This window comes from Lepidochelys kempii, chromosome 12 (assembly GCF_965140285.1).
Source record: "Lepidochelys kempii isolate rLepKem1 chromosome 12, rLepKem1.hap1, whole genome shotgun sequence".
NCBI lineage: Eukaryota > Metazoa > Chordata > Testudines > Cheloniidae > Lepidochelys > Lepidochelys kempii.
Genome location: NC_136391.1, coordinates 10608357 through 10629058, shown reverse-complemented (window position 1 = coordinate 10629058; position 20702 = coordinate 10608357). Strand labels below are relative to the sequence as shown.

General features: G+C 39.6%; 1 protein-coding gene across 7 annotated transcripts in view; it reads right to left on the bottom strand.

Annotated features, from left to right (window-relative positions):
* PRMT7 (protein arginine methyltransferase 7) overlaps positions 1 to 20702 on the bottom strand; it is a 50125-nt gene that overhangs the window by 20371 nt on the left and 9052 nt on the right. For all 7 annotated transcript variants that reach the window (XM_078848093.1, XM_078848095.1, XM_078848096.1 and 4 more), the window contains exons 4-9: positions 11487 to 11636; positions 6148 to 6256; positions 5430 to 5542; positions 3623 to 3864; positions 3061 to 3241; positions 1040 to 1167 (exon numbers count right to left, since the gene is read on the bottom strand). In XM_078848093.1, coding sequence (XP_078704219.1) covers positions 1040 to 1167; positions 3061 to 3241; positions 3623 to 3864; positions 5430 to 5542; positions 6148 to 6256; positions 11487 to 11636 — 923 coding nt within the window. The remainder of the gene's footprint in view (positions 1 to 1039; positions 1168 to 3060; positions 3242 to 3622; positions 3865 to 5429; positions 5543 to 6147; positions 6257 to 11486; positions 11637 to 20702) is intronic.

Below are 20702 nucleotides of genomic sequence, written 5' to 3'. Positions count from 1 at the left end.
AAAAGATATTACCTCACCCATCTTGTTTCTCATGAAAAACATTGACTCGTGTATCAGTTATCTGCTGTTTCCAATCAGCGAATGTGTGTGTTCTAACCAATACATACTTGGAATACAGATTACAGATTGCAGTTTACTAGTCATGCTTTCCTGAGGATTTTTTTAATCTCTGTATTTTTGCATCCAATACGATCAAGCTTGTAACTGGCCTTCATTTTTAAAAGCATGAGCATCCTGCTGACTTCTATCGGAGAGACCAAGTGCTCCGACAGTGTGAAAAAAATCAGGCTGCTCGTTTAGGTGCCTAATTATGGACAAAGTCGTCTAACTTTAGGCACCTGCTTTTAAAAGTCCTGTCCCCTTTTGTCATTATGACTTAAATACTGAGTGAGTTCCTCTGTCTTCACCATGAAGTTGGTGGTCTTGCCAAATTGTGTGGGACTTGCACATTAGCTGTTTTCATGCTCCCGTCATGATTTACTTGGACTTTCTAACCTTATCATAAGAATTATAAATTATAAGGCCAGAAGGAACAACTGTGATCATCTAGTGGGACCTCCTATATGACAGAGGCCATAGGACTTCTCCGAATTCATTACTGTTTGAGCTACAGGGTCCTGTTAGGAGTTGAGAAGTGTCCAAGCACACTCTTGTTCCTCTGTCACAGAACACTGAAGACAGACATGCTAAGTACCAGAGACAAGGCAAGGTCCCTTAGAAGCTCAAACTGTGCTCTAGCTACTGAGCATATTTTTCTACTCCAGTCCCACTGAGTGGCTTTCTGTTATTTGCTAGATGTTTACCCTACACCATAACTTAAGTGATATTGCTATACATAAATAGGAAATCTATAATGGTAATGAGGAACCTACAAATTCAACCCTCCACTATGAAACCTGGTGAAGTAAGTAATGACTTTAGTTTCTTGCCTTCATCACTCCCAAAAATGTACACCCAAGCTGTACAAGTAGCAGCACAGACCCATAACTTCACGTCATTAGTTTGAGCACCAGCTCCTCTCCCTCTCATCTATAGTTACCTGGCCTTCTGGAGCTTATACCACACGGAATATTCATCACGGTATGCAGTCAGGTACACATTCTCACCCTGAAAAACTGGTTCCTCATTTGGAAGAAAATATACACACTGCATCCAATGATCTCTCCACTGGAAAGGTTTGAACAACAAAAACCCAGGTATTTGTTTGTAAGTAATTAAAAGTGATCTTCATTCAACAAATACTTCAGTTTGGGCCAAACAGAAGAAGTTATCCCAGTTCTAGTAAGCATAGGCAGGACTTTGCAATACCAGTCACTAAATGAATGAGCGTGACAAACATTGTTCTATTTCAATAGCACTGAGAAAGAGGTGAATGTTGTAACTGCAAATGCTTACACAGATGATGTCTTATGCCAAATGGACCCCAAACCCATAAAAATAGCACTTATAAAGTGCAAGAGAGGGCTAACCTCCTCCCACCCCCCATGGCAACACATGCTAGCCTAGTGGTTTTCAAACATTTTTTCTGGCAACCCAGTTGAAGAACTGATTGATTGAAGTTGATGCCCGCGACCCAACGGAGCTGGTGATGAGGATTCTGGGGTGTGAGAGTGGCTCACAGCTGGGGTGCAGAGATGAGGCCAGGAATAAGCGGTTCAGGGTGGGGGAGGGAGCTCTGGGCTGGGGCAGGGGGTTGAGACGCGGGAGGGGGTCAGGCTCTAGGCTGTGGCCAAGGATGAGGGGTTTGGGGTGCAAAAGGGGGTCAGGGCTCTGGGCTAAGGACGCAGGCTCTGGGGTAGGGCTAGGGATGAGGGGTTTGGGCTGCAGGAAGGGGCTCTTGGTTTGGGGGGAGGGGCTCAGGGCTGGGGCAGGGAATTGGGGCATGGGCTTACCTCCGGCGGCTCCTGGTCAGCGGCACAGCAGGAGTGCTGAGGCAGGCTTCCTGCCTGTCCTGGCACTGCAGAGGCTCAGTGTGGCTCTCACTCGCAGGCACTGCCCACCCCCTGAGCTCCCATTGGCTGGGAGTGTGGAGTCGGTGATCAGGGCAAGGGCAGCACGCGGAGCCCCGTGGGCCCCTGCCTAGGAGCCAGACCTGATGCTGGCTGCTTCCGGGGTGCAGTGTGGTGTCAGAACAGGTAGGAACTAGCCTGCCTTAGCTGGGCAGCACCACCGACAGGACTTTTAACAGTCCAGTCGGCGGTGCTGACCAGAGCCGCCTCTACCCAGTGTCTAGGTCACAACCCGCAGTTTAAAAACCAGTACACTAGCCTATCAGCACTTCCACATGCTTTCTGACTGTCTGCATTGTCCAGATAATGAAACCAACTGCACCACATTTTGTCATTTTGGAAATCTTCTGAAAAGACTGTTTCAGACAACGTTTGGGTTTCAAAATCCCTATGGAACATTGCAAGGCTTCTAAGATGGCCATTATCGTGTCTGCTTTTTAACTTTCATTCAATGCAGAGGGAATGCAGGTAGCAGTTTTCATTAGCCTTTTTCCCTTCATTTTTGTCAGTCTGTCTATTGTCGTAATAGTAAATATATTCCTCGAAATGCAAGTCTGTGCTCTGATAGTGATTAATACAAATATAACTTCAACCCAATACTGGCATTTGGGTATATAACTCACTACTATAACCTTAGCTAACATTATCCCTTAAAGATTTAGTACAAAGATTATGCTACCAACACAAAACACAGGTGAATAATCCCCATCCTGGTTACAATACTAAAACTAAGAAAATAATTCATTTCAGAAAGCCTTATTTCATGGAAGCAAGAATCAAGTATTAAGAATTATAACTGAAAAGGAGAGATGAATTTCTAATACTTATATTACAAAAGTGAAGGTGGTCTTAAAATAGGTGGGTTTTTTGGTTAACATACATTTAATATGCATATTTAGAATTTTGCAATGAACAGAGTGCTAGTCAAGTTACTAGACTTCAAGAGCCACCTGCTCAAGCAAGTCACCACACCCATGTCATTGAAATAAAGAACATTACATGCCTTTATTTAAAATAATAAATGGATGGTGGAAATTTACCAAGACCTTACCTGAACATCATTAGAGATGGGTTGTATCCAGGATGGTGCCATAGTACATTTTATTGTCCCAGAGGGGTCCATGTCAACATCCCACCAGGAGAGGATCACTTGTGCCATGCCAGATTTTATGGGCTCCAATTTTGCTGTGTAATAGGTTGAGGAGCTGTTTACTTGCTTACTGAAATCCACACTGCACAGAGAAGCATCAGTTGTACTCAAATATATTTTAAATGACGTATATTCATTCAGATAGTTATGCAACCTTAAGAGTGTGGGTTTTGGAAAATGCAGCAAGTAGAAGAATAAACATGGGGAGAGGAGGGTTTAAGTTTATACAAATGGGACTGAGACAATTTAAAAGCTGTAAAAATTGCTACCCTGAAATCAAACCATACACTAAATTTCAGCAACAGAAAGAAAATAAAAATGTCACCTAAGTATTATTCAAATGTTCAATGTCAGCACATCCCAAACTTTGCTTGCCATCAGCTACTTCAGCTGAATAATATGGGGTTTTTTGGAAGGCGTAACAAAGATTTTATTTATTTTTACTACTAAGTCTGCCCCTCACCTGAACATAGTTACAACATCGCTGAGGACAGTGAAGTCGCTCTGAGGCACCTGGTTTAGTTGGATATCATAGACAGAAGGAACACCAGGACAGTTCTCTATTTCTGAAGGGAAGACAATAATTTTCTCATCATCTTCTGCTTGGATGTGAACAGGAAATAGCTTGTTCCAGGACCACATTCTTTTGGATTCCACTAACTGGGCATATACTCTTGCTCTGTGAGGCACTGCCTCACCTCCTTCCTAAGCATTTAAAAACAAAGAGTAAATGCATTCAACAAAGCTGAGTTACTAACACGCAAGGAAAATAAAATAACTTATTTTGAAATAGTCCCGTGGCACCTTACAGGCTAACAGACGTACTGGAGCATAAGCTTTAGTGGGTGAATACCCACTTCGTCAGATGCATGTAGTGGAAATTTCCAGAGGCAGGTATAAATATGCAAGCAAGAATCAGGCTGGGGATAACAAGGTTAGTTCAATCAGGAAGGATGAGGCCCTCTTCTAGCATTGAGGTGTGAACACCAAGGGAGGAGAAACTGCTTTTGTAGTTGGCCGGCCATTCACAGTCTTTGTTTAATCCTGAGCTGATGGTGTCAAATTTGCAAATGAACTGAAGCTCAGCAGTTTCTCTTTGAAGTCTGGTCCTGAAGTTTTTTTGCTGCAGGATGGCTACCTTTACATCTGCTATTGTATCCAGGGAGATTGAAGTGTTCTCCTATAGGTTTTTGTTTATTGCCATTCCTAATATCTGATTTGTGTCCATTTATCCTTTTACGTAGGGACTGTCCAGTTTGGCCGATGTACATAGCGGGGGCATTGCTAGCACATGATGGTGTATATTACATTGGTGGACGTGCAGGTGAATGAACCGGTGATGGTGTGGTGATCTGGTTAGGTCCTGTGACGGTATGGAGGCATGAAGGTAGGCATAGTAGTCGATGGGTTTTCGGTATAGGGTGGTGTTAACGGGACCCTGCAAGGTGTTAACGTGACCGTCACTTATTTGCACCGTGGTGTCTAGGAAGTGGACCTCCCGTGTGGATTGGTCCAGGCTGAGATTAATGGTGGGGTGGACGCTGTTGAAATCATGGTGGAATTCTTCCGGGGTTTCCTTCCCATGGGTCCAGATGAGGAAGATGTCATCAATGTAGCATAGGCAGAGAAGGGGTGTGAGTGGACGAGAGCTGAGGAAGTGTTGTTTCAGGTCAGCCATAAAAATGCTGGCATATTGTGGGGCCATACGGGTGCCCACAGCGATGCCACTGGTCTGGAGGTATATATGGTCACCAAATTTGAAATAATTGTGCATGAGGATAAAGTCACAGAGCTCAGAAACCAGTTGTGCTGTGGTATCATCAGGGATACTGTTCCTGACAGCTTGTATTCCATCTGTGTGTGGAATCAGGTGCTGTGATGTTTAATTAGCTAATTTTTGTAAAGTAAATACTAATGCCATTCTGTATCTACAACAACAGACACTGGTGCCAAGCTTCAAGCTACATTCTTTTCTTTATTCTCATACTGAAGGTATCAGATCTACCTTAACTTTTGAAGGCAAATAACCACTAAGCTATAATCATCAATATAAAACTTACAATTGCAATGAGTTCAGGAGAGAAAAATAAGGACTCAAAATAAATGACAAAGGTTTGTGACAAATTATTTACCTAGTTAGAAATTAATACAGCCAATTGGTTCAGTAATATAACATACAAGGTCAAGTTCAATCCTCATGCAATGCCACAGAAGACAAAGGAATTACACCAGGGATGAATTCAGCACACTATCTACAACCATTCTCTTACCTGTACAAGATATTTGTGGGCGTGTTCATAGGATGGCAAAGCCCCTTCTCCTATCAGCTCTGTATCAAATAGTTCTGTTATCAGGATGTTTGCACGACACTGCATGTCTCCATCTAAAAAAAACAAGTTAATACAATGATAGCCTGTGAGAGACGGTATGACCCTCCTACGAGATGCAGCACTGAGAGTATGTGGGCTTGTCTACACTGGCAATTTACAGCACTGCAACTTTCTTGCTCAGGGGAGTGAAACCCCCCCATGAGCGCAGCAAGTTTCAGCGCTGTAAAGTGCCAGTGTAAACAGTGCTCCCAGCACTGGGAGCTACACCTCTCGTGGAGGTGGGTTATTTAGAGCGCTGGGAGAGCTCTCTCCCAGCACTCTGCCGTGACCTCAGAAGCCATGTTAAAGTGCTGCCATGGCAGCGCTTTAGCGTTGCCAGTGTAGACTAGCCCTAAGTCACGCAAAAGCTCGTTTCTATAGTGATGTTCATATATCCATTGGGACGCTTAAACATTAGATTCAGTGACTTCTCTTCGGGGGCCATACAATTCAAATGAAAAGTTCTGCTTTGTGTTTCAGGTTTCCAGAACACATTCCAGATTAAATGCATTTTTTTTTTTTTAAATTAAGCTAAATTTGAAAAGTTAAACAGTGTGTCTCCTGGCAATTTTGAAGTACTTTAGTTAATACTTGATTTTATTCTTTGAGTTCTTCTCACCTGGCCCAACTGTGACTTCAGTGGAGTGCTTGTTGATTACCTTGATCTTGTCACTAAAGCCGTTTTTCTCCACTATCTTCACTGCAGCAATAGCCATAGGAGTGAAGACCTTGAAATTATAATCAAGAATGCAACATGTTTAATAGGATTAACATCAGCATCTAATCACCACCACAAAATGAGTCTATTAACTAAACCTTGTTAAAGAAAATCCTTTATTTTAACCATACTTAGTCCTGTGAAAATGTAGTACATTGTGGGAGTATTATTTTCTAAGGGTAAAATTCACCACCATGCACAGTAGCAGCATGAATCCTATGTACCATTTACACTTTCAAAACAGGGTGGAAGTGGGACATCAGAAGTGCATACGCCTTGCACTGCCTCTCTGTAGAGGAGTGAATGTCACCCTGTATGAAAAACTCACAATGTAAGTTCTCTCTCACTGTGGCAATCAGGCCAACTTTTCTAAGTTTTCAAAAGTGTGAAAAAGCTGTGTTGAGAAACTTTAAACAACAACATCTAAAATAAACTTCAGTCTAGAAATGAGAAGTTCCTCACATGAGACCTCCCCAAGACCTAACTGAACTGGGAACCAAAATAAGACTAACACTGAAACAAAGCAGGAGATCTTGTTAAAATTTGCACCTAGTAACACTGTTAACAGTGGCAAAATACATTGCTCTCCATATCTACAGCTTCCATGGGAACTTTTTTTTTTATTCCTGCCAGAATGTAAGCGTGAAGATAGGGATGGAAAAAAGCAACAGCTGCAGCACATCACTGGGCTAAAAATGAATGTGCTTAATACACACAGAGAATGTTTTAAAACAACAGCATCAATCTTTCTAACTAATTTCTGTACTATAAAAGACTTAGTACTGGGAACTTTTAAATATCTGGTCTGGCTGAAGAACCCGATTGTTTAGGATTAGTCGCCAGTTTTGGATCTGCTCCATCATTTTCAGAGCAGGTTAATGTGCGCCTAGTTTGCAGCATTAAATAAACTAAAAGGGTTGCTCCTGCTAAATTACGTTAAGCAAATGCAAAACTTTTGGAGCTACTTAAAATACTGAGCACTATTCCCAAATTGTGGTCTGCAGGCCATGAGTGATCTGTGGAGAGCTAGCTGGTTACATGGTGTTTCCAGCTGCTAACTTGCATAAAGATAACCTATTTAATGCATATTTAATATAAGAACATAAGAGCAGCCATACTGGGTCAGACCAAAGGTCCATCTAGCCGAGAATCCTATCTTCTGACAGTGGCTAATGCCAGGTGCCCCAGAGGGAATGAACAGAACAGGTAATCATCAAGTACTCCATCCCCTGTAGTCCATTTCCAGCTTCTGGCAAAACAGAGGCTAGGAACACCTGGCTAATAGCCATTGATGAAACTATCCTCCATGAACTTATCTAGTTCTTTTTTGAACCCTGTTATAGTCTTGGCCTTCATAACATCCTCTGGCAAAGGAGTTCCACAGACTGACTGTGCGTTGTGTGAAAAAATACTTCCTTTGTTTGTTTTAAACGTTCTGCCTATTAATTTCATTTGGTGACCCCTAGTTCATGTGTTGAGAATGAGTAAGTAACACTTCCTTATTGACTTTCTCCACACCAGTCATGATTTTATAGACCTCAATCATATCCTTCCCTTAGTAGTCTTTTTCAAGCTGAAAAATCCCAGACTTATTAATCTCTCCTCATACGGAGGCCATTCCATACCTCTAATAATTTTTGTTGCCCTTTTCTGAATCTTTTCCAATTCCAATATATCTTTTTTGGAATGGGACGACTACATCTGCATGCAGTATTCACTGGATGTGTGTGTATCCTGGATTTATATAGGAGGCAATATGATATTTTCTATCTTATTATCTATCCCTTTTTTAATGATTCCCAACATTCTGTTTGCTTTTTTGACCGCCACTGCACATTGAGTGGATGTTTTCAGAGAACTATCCAAAATGACTCCAAGATCTCTTTCTTGAGTGGTAACAGCTAATTCAGACCACATCATTTTATATGTATAGGTGGGATTATGTTTTCCAATGTGAATTACTTTGCATTTATCAACACTGAATTTTATCTGCCATTTTGTTGCCCAGTCACCCAGTTTTGAGAGGATTCAGAGTAGCAGCCGTGTTAGCCTGTATCCGCAAAAAGAAAAGGAGGACTTGTGGCACCTTAGAGACTAACAAATTTATTTGAGCATAAGCTTTCATGGGTCGATTCAATTAAATTTGTTAGTCTCTAAGGTGCCACAAGTCCTCCTTTTCTTTTTTCAGTTTTGGAGAGATCCTTTTGTGGCTCTTTGCAGTCTGCCTGAGACTTAACTATCTTGAGTAGTTTTGTATCATCTGCAAATTTTTCCATCTCACCGTTTATCCCTTTTTCCAAGATTTATGAATATGTTGAGTAGGACTGGGCCCAGTACAGACCCCTGGAGAAAACCTCTATTTACCTCTCTCCATTCTGAAAACTGACCATTTATTCCTACCCTTTGTTTCCTATCTTTTAACCAGTTACTGATCCATGAAAGCACCTTCCCTCTTATCCCATGACAGCTTATTTTGCTTACGAGCCATTGAGAAGGGACCTTATCAAAGTCTTTCTGAAAATCTAAGAACACTATATCCACTGAATCCCCCTGGTCCACATGCTTGTTGACCCCTTCAAAGAATTCTAGTAGGTTGGTCCTTTACAAAAAACATGTTGACTCTTCCCCAACAAATTATATTCATCTATGTGTCTGACAATTCTGTTCTTTACTATAGTTTCAATGAATTTGCCCAGTACTGAAGTCAGGCGTACCGGCCTGTAATCGCCGGGATCACCTCTGGAGTCCTGTTTTAAAACTGGCGTCACATTAGCTATGCTCCATTCATTTGGTACAGAAGCGGATTTAAATGATAGGTTACAGACTACAGTTAGTAGTTCTGCAATTTCACATTTGAGTTCCTTCAGAACTTTGGGTGAATACCATCTGGTCCTGGTGACTTATTACTGTTTAGTTTAATCAATTTGTTCCAAAACCTCCTCTAATGACACCTCAATCTGGGACAATTCCTCAGATTTGTAACTTAAAAAGAATGGCTCAGCTTTGGGAATCTCCCTCACATCCTCAGCTCTGAAGACTGATACAAAGAATTCATTTTGTTTCTCCGTAATGGCCTTATCGTCCTTGAATGCTCCTTTAGCATCTTGATCGTCCAGTGGCCCCACTGGTTGTTTAGCAGGCTTCCTGCTCCTGATGTACTTGAACATTTTTTTTGCTATTACTTTGAGTCTTTGGCTAGCTGTTCTTCAAATTCTTTTTTGGCCTTCCTAATTATATTTTTACACTTCACTTGCCAGAGTTTATGCTCCTTTCTGTTTTCCTCACTAGGATTTAACTTCCACTTTTTAAAGGATGCCTTTTTTGTATCTCACTGTTTCTTTGACTTTGTTGTTTAGCCACAGTGGCACTTCTTTGGTTCTCTATGTTTTTTTAATTTGGGGTGTACATTTAAGTTGAGCCTCTATTATGGTGTCTATAAAGAGTTTCCATGCACCTTGCAGGGATTTCACTTTTGGGACTGTATCTTTTAATTTCTGTTTAACTAAACTTCCTCATTTTTGTGTGGTTCCCCTTTCTGAAATTAAATGTGACAGTGTTGGGCTGCTGTGGTGTTTTCCCCGCCACACGGATGTTAAATTTAATTATATTGTGGTCCCTGTTACCAAGCAGTCCAGCTATATTCATCTCTTGGACCAGAACCTGTGCTCCACTCAGGACTAAATCAAGAATTGCTTCTCCTCTTATAGGTTCCAGGACTAGTTGCTCCAAGAATCAGTCATTGAAGGTGTCAAGAAACTTTATCTATGCATCCCATCCTGAGGTGACGTACTCAGTCAATATGTGGATAGTTGAAATCCTCCATTATTTATTTTTATAAGCTCTCTAATCTCCCTGAGCATTTTGCAGTCACTATCACCATCCTGGTCAGGTGGTCAGAAGCATTTGACTTCCAACTTTTAGAGGAGGTCTTTTTGTCTCTAACCGCCTCTTTTACTTCGTTTAGCCATGGTGGCACTTTTTGGTCCTCTTGAGGTTTGTTTTTTATTTTGGACTATACATTTAGTTTGAGCCTCTATATAAATCCATGGCATGCCCACACTTTGAATACTGATGCAGTTCTGGTCACTGCATCTCAAAAAAGATTTATTAGAATTGGTAAAGGTACAGAGAAGGGCAACAAAAATGATTAAGGCTATTAAAAAGACAGACTTTTCAGTTTGGAAAGATGATGATTAAGGGAGAATATGACAGAGGTCCATAAAATCATGAATAGTGTGGAGAAAATGAATAAGGAAGTGTTTATTGGTTCACAAAACATGAGAATCAGGGGTCACTCAATGAAATTAATAGGCAGCATTTAAAACAAATATAAGAACATACTTCTCACAAAACACAGTCAACCTGTAGAACTCGTTGTCAGAAGATGTTGTGAAGGCCAGAAGTATAACTGCATTCAAAAAAGAATTAGATAAGTTCATGGAGGATAGGTCCATCAATGGCTATTAGCAAAGATGGTCAGGAACACAACCCCGTGCTCTGGATGTCCATAAACTTCTGACTGCCAGAAGCTGGGACTGTATGACTGGGGATGGATCACTGGATAATTGCCCTGTTCTGTTCATTCCTTCTGAAACATCTGGCACTGGCCACCGTTGGAAGACTGAATACTGGGCTAGATCGACCATTGGTCTGACCCAGTGTGGCCATTCTTGCGTTCTATGCAATCACAAATAAATGGGGAAATGGTACATATAGCAGTCTCTCTATTAAGATGTGTTGCACAAAATGAAAAAGCTTGAGAACTCCTGGTCCAAGAGAAAATGAAACTTAAGAAAAGCCACAATGTGGTTTGAGAGTATTAGCATTTTTCTGAACATTCATTAACTCCTCCATGCAACGTATCAGGCACAAGGAATACAGAAAACAGTTCAAAAAACCTAATTTCAAACAATACTAATTAAGATTTTTCTGTCAAGTTTAGAAAAAAACTGTCCATCCTGAGAAAATTAAAACAAATTTCTGTAAGTTCTCATAAGGGCTCTTTCAATATGGTTTACCTCCTCCACCCACACCCCTATAAGTTATATTATAAAAGCTACCTTCAGACAACATGACACACAATGGCTAATGCACACACACTACTCATTTTGTAGAGGGAACAACTGGACTGCGGCTCTAAAAGCCATATTACGCATATACTCCTACCTGCATACTAGAAGTTGTGCCACTTCCACCTCTTGAACAGCAGGTATATGCATGGTCAACGAAGAATTGCTCACCTCAATGGCATAGCAGAAGTCTGCACCTGCTGTAACTGCCATCATGGACAGGAGTCCTGTGCCAGTCCCAATGTCTAGGACAATTGCTTTCTCACCCCTTTCTTTCACCCTGTTTACAGCAGCACGGATGCCCTGGTAATACTTCACATTCTGTAAGAAAGAGACAGATCAAGATTAGCCACCCCAATGGAATTCTCTTATACAGTCAACTCTTGAGCAGAGGTCCTGCAGTCTCACTCCTTGGGAGTTTGTAGATATCTGCTTTTGCCTTTGTGGGGGAACAGTTAAACACCTAGGATCTAAACTGAATAAAGCACCTCAAAATGCAAAGAGGCAAAATTACTGATAAGACTTTATAAATGATTTAATAAGCATAGCGCTAAACTTTGAGCAAAAAGTTCCCTGGAAACCTATGTATGGAAAAGATAAGAACATGAGGATTTTAGAGCATGTTCTCCAAAACTTTTCTACTCAAAAAATAAAGGGTATGTTAATGAATATTTTAGGGTGACCCAGGTATACTGAGTTATGATATTAAAATATGAAGAAAATTGCTGACAATAAAGGCTAGGTTTTATTAGTTTAATGTTGAGTTCTATTGATGTTATGTTAACAATTTATAACGACACAAAATGGAGAATGAAAAAACAAATTATGAAAGTTTGGGTGTATGTATAATGATAAATAAAGTTGACTGGAGGAAAGGTTAATGAATATGTGACATGGAAAGGTATACAAAAGCAAGGGAACAAGGGTCCAAGTTGGAGAATACTGGTGCAGAAACGGAGGCAACCATCATGACGTGTAGAAGAGCTTCCTGGTACTCTGGAATTTGGAAACTTGGGCCCCTTCCTGTTCTATCTTGTCTGTTTTATTATCTGTCAGATATATGTATGATGAGAAACTCTAAGTCATAATGATTCTGCCTGAAAATAAAGAAAGGTGAAAACTGGTTGAGCCCAAATTGATAGACTCATGCCTCATTTCCCCACATTACACTTCAAAATATAGATATAAGTTACATAATAAAGATCAGTAGAAATAAGTGTTTTGACAGGAATGTTCATCTGAACAACATCTGTTCCATTTACAATTGACCACTCAGTAATTTACAAAGCATGCATGATCCACATAAGTTATCTGGAACTACGGTCCTCCCAACCAAAACAAATAAACCAAAGCTTCCTTTTGAGATTACTACCAAATATTTTCCCTTTTTTTGACAGAGAAATTTACAGTGCCAGCCACAAACTGACCTTGACAACACAGGTGCTGTATATTCCTGCTGTAGCTCATTCATTTGCACTACAATACTGCATAGATATGCTGGGCAGTATTAGCAACTGATGCTGCATTTTACCCAACATTAAAATATTAGAGCCTTGACAAATATTCAATACTAAAAAGGAAAGATCAGGTTTGCTCTTCGGGGACAGAAATAGGAAGGAGCTTAGGATTAGTGGCCCATTCAGGGTGCAATATAAAACCCCATTCTAGTCCATATGGTAGCAAGACTAGGGAATATGTACAAAATGCTTTCAAGTGGTTTAGCATAAGCTAGCTCTTAGCTAACAGCTCCAGTGACTTAAAGTAGCCGTTCTGTGATTTTACCACAGAGCTTGCAAAACAGATAAAATCCAAACTCTGTGGTGCATTTCATTTTGTATGAATGTTAGTTACATAACTACTGCAACTGACTGCATATTCTTTGCTTCTTTATAATATCAACTGGTATAAAGGCAAGTTTCTTTGTCATTTATTTTTAATGCAATATAACATGAGTGATAATTATATAGAAGATAAATTTGAAAGTTCTTTCTTTCTTGGCAGATGGAAATGTTTTGGATGGGTTTATTTCCTATACTAAGGGATGAATTTCCATTCCCAAGGTGGAAATTGAGGCAACAGACTGCAACTAATTTTCCTGCCTAAGACACAGAAGAACCTGAACCATGAGAACTTACCCTGAATTATCTAGTTTGTGCTAATTAAGTGTTTTAGTAGCCCAGTGCCCTATTCAGTACTCCTTACGTAGGCAAAACTCCAGCTGAAGTTATGGAGTTTTGCCCTGAGTTTAGAGGGATGATTATGTCTCTTGACTGTTTGAGTTGATATGGAATGGCCATTTTCCTTCTTTTTGGAGTCTTACATTTCACAGAAAACGTATACACTGAAATTTGGACAGCTCTGTTGCAGGATTTTTCATTTTGATGACTTCCCATAAATCCCATGGATGTGTCTTGCACCTACTATTTTACAAAAGGAACCTGACCACTGTCTAGACTGTGGCAATCTCAGTATGACATTTGGTTCATATGTACTATTTTGGTATGGAAACATGTGATAGTATATTTACCATCACTAACAACATACCTAGAAAAAGCACATTACTGAAAGGATCTGGCAAGCTTTATCTATCAGCTTTGTTTTAATGTTTCAGAAAGGCTACAACAGTAAAAAAAACACCCTATGCAAGGAAAGTTGAAACACCAAGACATACATTTAAGCAGAAATAAGCTCTTCCTGCTCAAGTCCTCTAATTCTCAGTACATATTGAAAACTATAAACATTATTTAATCAGGTTCCTGACTTGCGCCCCATTCCTCCAAAGACTTATGCTCATAAGATTAATACCACTAAAGTTAATGAGCCTACTCATGCTTAAAGTTTTTCCAGGATCAGGGCCTCAGTGTTTTCACTCTGTTAGGTCACATCCAACTATATCAGGAAAAATGGTTTTGATGCAGATTAGTAAACAATGCTTCAACTGAATTAGGCAAACTTATTAATAGTCCTACAGTAGTTTGTGTAGGAGTTATCAGTTGAGACATTCTGTTGAAGATATTAAGCAGGCCTGGGTACATTTTAAGCAAGAAACATACTACTCAGGTAATTTTATACTTTAGATTTTTGTAGAATGGAATTTTAACAGAAAGATGAAAACTGCATAATTTTCCCTAAAGGATCCACAATGCCTGGCCAGACACTACTGTAATTACTTTGAGAGGCTGTTGTGAAACAAGTGTGTGTAACTCAAGCTTGTAAAATTTCCTTATTTAATACTGGAGAAAGTTTATGACTAACAGCCGGCAGTTTGTGAAAAGATAGTGTGTACACTTAAAGTATATTGTTTAAGCGATGAATTTTTCAAAACTGGATTAGTCAACATCTTTGATTAATAGAACTATACAAACTAATCTGCAGGAGCAGGATTTCAGTCTACATGGCTGACAGCAATCCTCCCCCTATAAAAATTCCTATAACACAAGTAAACAAAGTTCACAACAGAAAGAAACTAAAACACTGCCTAACCAGTCCAATCTTTTATAAAAATGGAAACCTTTGAACTGTCTTTTTAAAAATAATAATAATAATAAATAATAATAATAATAATGCTCTTGAAAATTTACTATCTACAGACGACACCAACTAGCTTGTAAAATACTCTGCTAAAAACATTTCCCACTGAACAGAATGGAAATCTATATTTACAAATTAGAAGTTTTTCCACATTCAAGAACAAACCCAAAAAGGCAGAATTCACAGAGGCCTTGTCTAGACTAGGATAGATGTGTGATGTTAAGAATGTCATTAGAAGACTAAGGCACACCATCTTTAACATGTGCTAAACTGGCAGAATTAAAGCCTAAAAGCAAGTCTAACTCTAGGCTTAGAACATATTAAAGTATACACCGCTTCACATCAGTGGTTTAACTAACCAGTTTAGTATTCTAGCATCACACTTCTAAATCCTAGTCCAGGTAAGACCTGACTGGCAAAGTCTTCAAACTAGGGCTGTCGATTAATCGCAGCTAACTCATACAATTGACTCAAAAAAAATTAATCATGATTAATTGCAGGTTTAATCACACTGTTAAACAGAATACCAATTGAAATTTACTAAATATTTGATTTTTATACATTTTCAAATATGTTGATTTAAAATTACAACATAGAATACAAAGTGTACAGTGCTTACTTTATATTATTATTTTTACTACAAATATTTGCACTGCAAAAATGATAAACAAAAGAAATCATATTTTTCATTTCACCTCATACAAGTACCATAATGCAATCTCTTTATTGTGAAAGTACAACTTACAAATGTAGATTTTTTTTTGTTATGTAAGTGCACTCAAAAACAAAACAAAGTCCACTCAGTCCTACTTCTTATTCAGCCAATGGATAAGACAAACAAGTTTGTTTACATTTACAGGAGATATGGCTTCCCTCTTCTTATTTACAAGATCACCTGAAAGTGAGAACAGGCATTCGCATGGCACTTTTGTAGCCGGCATTGCATGGTATTTACGTGCCATATATGCTAAACATTTGTATGTCCTTTCATGCGTTGGCACCATTCCAGAGGACAGGCTTCCATGCGGATGACACTTGTTTAAAAAAAAGCGTTACTCACAAATTTAGACTAAACTACTGGGGGAGAATTGTATGTCTCCTGCTCTGTTTTACCCGCATTCTGCCATATATTTCATGTTACAACAGTCTTGGATGATGACTCAGCGCATGCTGTTCATGCAGATTTCACTGCAGTTTTGACAAAATGCAAAGGTACTAATGTGAGATTTCTAAAGATAGCTACAGGAGTCGACCCAAGGTTTAAGAATCTGAAGTGCCTTCCAAAATCTGAGAGGAATGAGGTGTGAAGCATACTATCAGAAGTCTTGAGAGCAACACTCCGATGCGGAAACTACAAAACCCAAACCACCAAAATAGAAAATCAGCTTTCTGCTGGTGGCATCTGACTCAGATGATGAAACTGAACATGCGTCGATCTGCACTGCTTTGGATCATTATCGAGCAGATCCCATCATCAGCATGGATGCATGCCCTCTGGAATGGTGGTTGAGGCATGAAGAGATATATGAATCTTTAGCACATCTGGTACATAAATATCTTGCAACGCCAGCTACAACAGTGCCATGAAAACATCTGTTCTCACTTTCAGGTGACACTGTAAACCAGAAGAGGGCAGCATTATCTCCTGCATGTATAAACAAACTTGTTTTTCTGAGTGACTTGCTGAAAAAGAAGTAGGACTGAATGGACTTGCAAGCTCTAAAGCACTGGTGGGCAACCTGCGGCCCGTACCTGGCCTATCAGAGTAATCTGCTGGTGGGCCGCCTGTAGCTCCCAGTGGCCTCAGTTTGCCGTTCCCAGCCAATGGTAGTTGCAAGAAGTGGCGCGGGCCGCAGGGATGTGCTGGCCGCCGCTTCCCACAGCTCCCATTGGCCGAGAACGGCAAACCACGGCCACTGGGAGCTGCAGGCGGTCATGCAAATGTAAAACAAACTGTCTGTCAGAGCACTAGTGGATTACCCCGATGGGCCGTGTGCAGCACATGGGCCGCAGGTTGCCCACCACTGTTCTAAAGTTTTAGATTGCATTCAAAAATAAAACTGGTTTTTTGGTTTTTTTTTACCTAATTCTACATTTGTAAGTTCAACTTTCATGATAAAGAGATTGCATTACAGTACCAGAATGAGGTGAATTGAAAAAATACTATTTCTTTTGTTTTTACAGCACAAATATTTGTAATAAAAATTATATAAAAAGTGAGCACTGTACAGTGTTCTGTGTTGTAGCTGAAATCAATATTAAAATGTAGAAAACTTTCAAAATATTTGAATAAATGGTATTATATTATTGTCTAACAGTGCGATTAATTGCAATTTTTTAATTGCGTGAATAATTGCGATTAATTTTTTTTAATCGTTTCACAGCCCTACTTCAAACCACTGTAACCTTGGAAGGGGAAAAAAAACCCCAAAACACAGGGTTGTTACGACCTCCCAAATCAAGTTTTACCTTGGTAGGATACTCAAGTTTTTATTCACCCTTCCAATTTGATCAAAGGCCACGAAGGGCTTTTGATGTAGATAAAATAGGATTCCTGAGAAAAACCCTGAAAATGGATCTCAAGCCTATACAACAACTTCAGAACTTTACTCCTCAGATCAAAAGTCTGAACTTCAACAAGTAGGACATGGGTCATTATTCAACTGTTCTTCCTAGGAATTAGAAGTGTCGTACCACATTTCACAACAAAATCAAGTCAATGAAGTCCCAGGAACTTGGCATCCATTTGGAAGCGCTTCTCTTCTGTTCTACTCACTGTAGAGTCCTACTAGCGATTATTTTTTAAATTCAAGCTTGCACTTTAACTCAAAGCTTTAAAACCGGTGGTATTGTCACACAAAACATTACCATAGCCATCCACTGCTGTTTCCAAAGCTTCAATGTCATTCTCCTCTGTGATCTTAAACCACTAGTCTCATCAGTGGAATTCACTGAAGTCTGCATCACATATAATTCCTTGCCAATATCCACAGAGATATTTTTTGATTAAATCACACTTCGGGAGAGAGTTTACAGCTCTGTAAAGCCAGATGCAGATGGGCATAATTCCTAGCTGGAGGCAGAGTTTGACAGCCCATTCTGATCTATTGCCATCTACAAAAAAAAATCTTTAAATAAATTAAAGGAATCAAATTACAAAAAGAAAATAATACATAAACTACTGAGTTATGAAACATCCCCAAACTTTGGCTTGTGAACTAAGTTTTTTTTGGGGGGGGCAAAACGCTAAAAGGAAAAGAAAGGACAGAGTACTGATGATCCAGCACTTCAAAACAGCAGTTCATACCTCTCAGAGACATGATTTCACGGTCTCTGCAAACTCAGGCAGACATTGCTGTATGGGTTACACTCATGTCACATTTTGGAAGTTTTCTTTGCAACCATACCAGCTAAACAGTTTTAAAAATTAAATCAAACTTTGGATAACAATTGAGAAGTCTGTGTGCATCCTTGGATAATCTATCATATGCCCACCCAAAGGAGAGGAGGGTGTAAGACAGAGCACACCCTTTACAGAACACTGGGTTAAATGTTCAAAAAACCACCTGCAAGTTAGTTTGCCTTAGTAGAAAACCGGGTTTCAGAAATTCCAATTTTGGAAATAGCTAAATTTCCAGAGGATGGAAGACCCATGGGATGAACATGGAAATCTGAATGGTCTGGCCTATGTGTCTAGTTTCTCAGGGTATCTTCAACATTATCCATTTGGCAATTATGTATTTTCTTATTCTTAACTGCATAATCCATGGGAGCCTCATGTATTCTCAATCCCACAACTGCAGAATTTCCTGCAGAACCCCCAACTTGCTGCAGAAGTATGCCCCAGAATTTAAGTTTTCATAGTTGCAGGATGATCTTCTAAACATCAGCTGAGTTTAGCGGATTCAGTTTCTTCCTGAGCCTGCAAATAGCATGAACCAATAGTTCTAAGTATAAACTGACTCTGTTAACTTTAATAAGAGTGTTAATTCTGAAACCGAATGATGACAACATCAGTACTTCACTATTTCACTTCTGAGCACTGCAGCACAAACCTCCAGCAAAATGCTCATCTCAAAAACCCAGACCACTTTCTATTACTTCTTGGGTACTAAAGCTCCAAATAATCCCTGCACTGCCAAGACCTCCAGCTTTGTCCTTAACTTCTCTAATATAGTTACACATTTTCAAATCAAAGTACTGCAGCATATGAATATTAAAGAGAAACATAGAAGAAAATGAATGCAACATCAAATAAACTAACAAAGGGGACACTGCACTGATTGTATTATGACAAGTCTATGCTATCACACTACATTGTCACTATAGTGCATCTGGTGAAGATGCACTATGCTGATGGGAGAGCACTCTCCCACCGGAATAATTACTCCGCCTTCACAAGAGGCGGAAACTATGTCAGTGGGAGAGCGTCTCCCGCCGGCACAGCCCAGTGTGAACACCACTTTAAGTCAATATAACTTATGTCACTCAGGGGGTTGTCATTTTCACTCCCCTGAGCGACATAAGTTATATCAACTTGAGCAGTAAAATAGACCAGCCCTGAGTCATTTTTCCTACATTCCTCACATTTTTCATTTATCTGAGATTGCCAAGAAAATTTCCAGTGTACTGTACTGAATACCACAGAAGTTGGGTCAAGTTTGCCGCGGAGTACATAACTTGTACTTATGGTATTTATTAGAATAAAGAAACTGCCTTCCTCACATCTTACATTGTCTGCTCACTGCAGTGAGGTATTTACATCAGTGTATGTACATGGGAACAGAATGGAAAGGTGTCCCCAAGCATGCTGAACATATGTACTCCACTTCTCTGCACACAGACCCAAAATATGTTGCAACAGACCAAAATACATAGGATTGATAATGTTACTATAACATATACAAATGAGAACTACCTAAATTGTATCTTAATTTTATTCTTAAGTAATCAATGGTATTTGTAGTCCAATATGTTTATTATTGGTAGGCCAAGTACAGTACATTGGCCCCAGGACCTACAGAACAATCCTGTATGAATAATACATTTTAGGGCTTCTGGTGACAGGTGTGAATCTAGAGTACAATTTAAGTGTTGACTGGTTCTCCTTGGAATCATATCTACTACATTCATATCTTGTTCGTTAAGCCTGTTGCAGAAGTGATGCATTTTTTCCATTACAAGTGAATTACTGTATGTTTGTCTCTCATTTTTGTCACTATATTAAGAAACAGGAATTCCTGCCAAAATTTTTGCTTATTTGTGTTCATTGCTTTCAGAGGGTCTGAGCATACTCCGATTAATGCTAGGAAGATAAAGCAAAGTGCTGAAAGGCCATTTGTTCAACTGTAGTACACCTTATACAGAAGGGTGTGAATGAAATAGTGTCTTTCAATTTAAAAAAATCATCGTTTTTAAGGCTTCCCTCCACATGATTTACTAAGCTTTTACAAATAGCCTATGTTTCTCTTACTGTTTGGATTAACAGGGTCAGCTCTATCCTTTACCACAATCAAGCTGCATCTACACTACAGTGACTACACCAGAATAATCCATTAGCATAGACACAACCTATTCTTCCGTTGACATAGCTGCGTCTACAGTGGGGTTAGGTCAGCATAGCTACGTTGGTCATGTGGGTTTTTTCACATCCCTGATCAATTTAGCTATGTCGACCTAACTTTTAAGTGCAGACCGAGCCTCAGTTCTGCTGTGGCAATTTTGACATAATTAGAGTACAGCTATTTAACAGCTTTGTCCCACCATCTCCTTCTAAATCTTGGTATTGGAATGCTGTTACCATTATTGGTATGCTCCCAGAATACTAACAGTAGATAATCATAAGAATCACTTAGG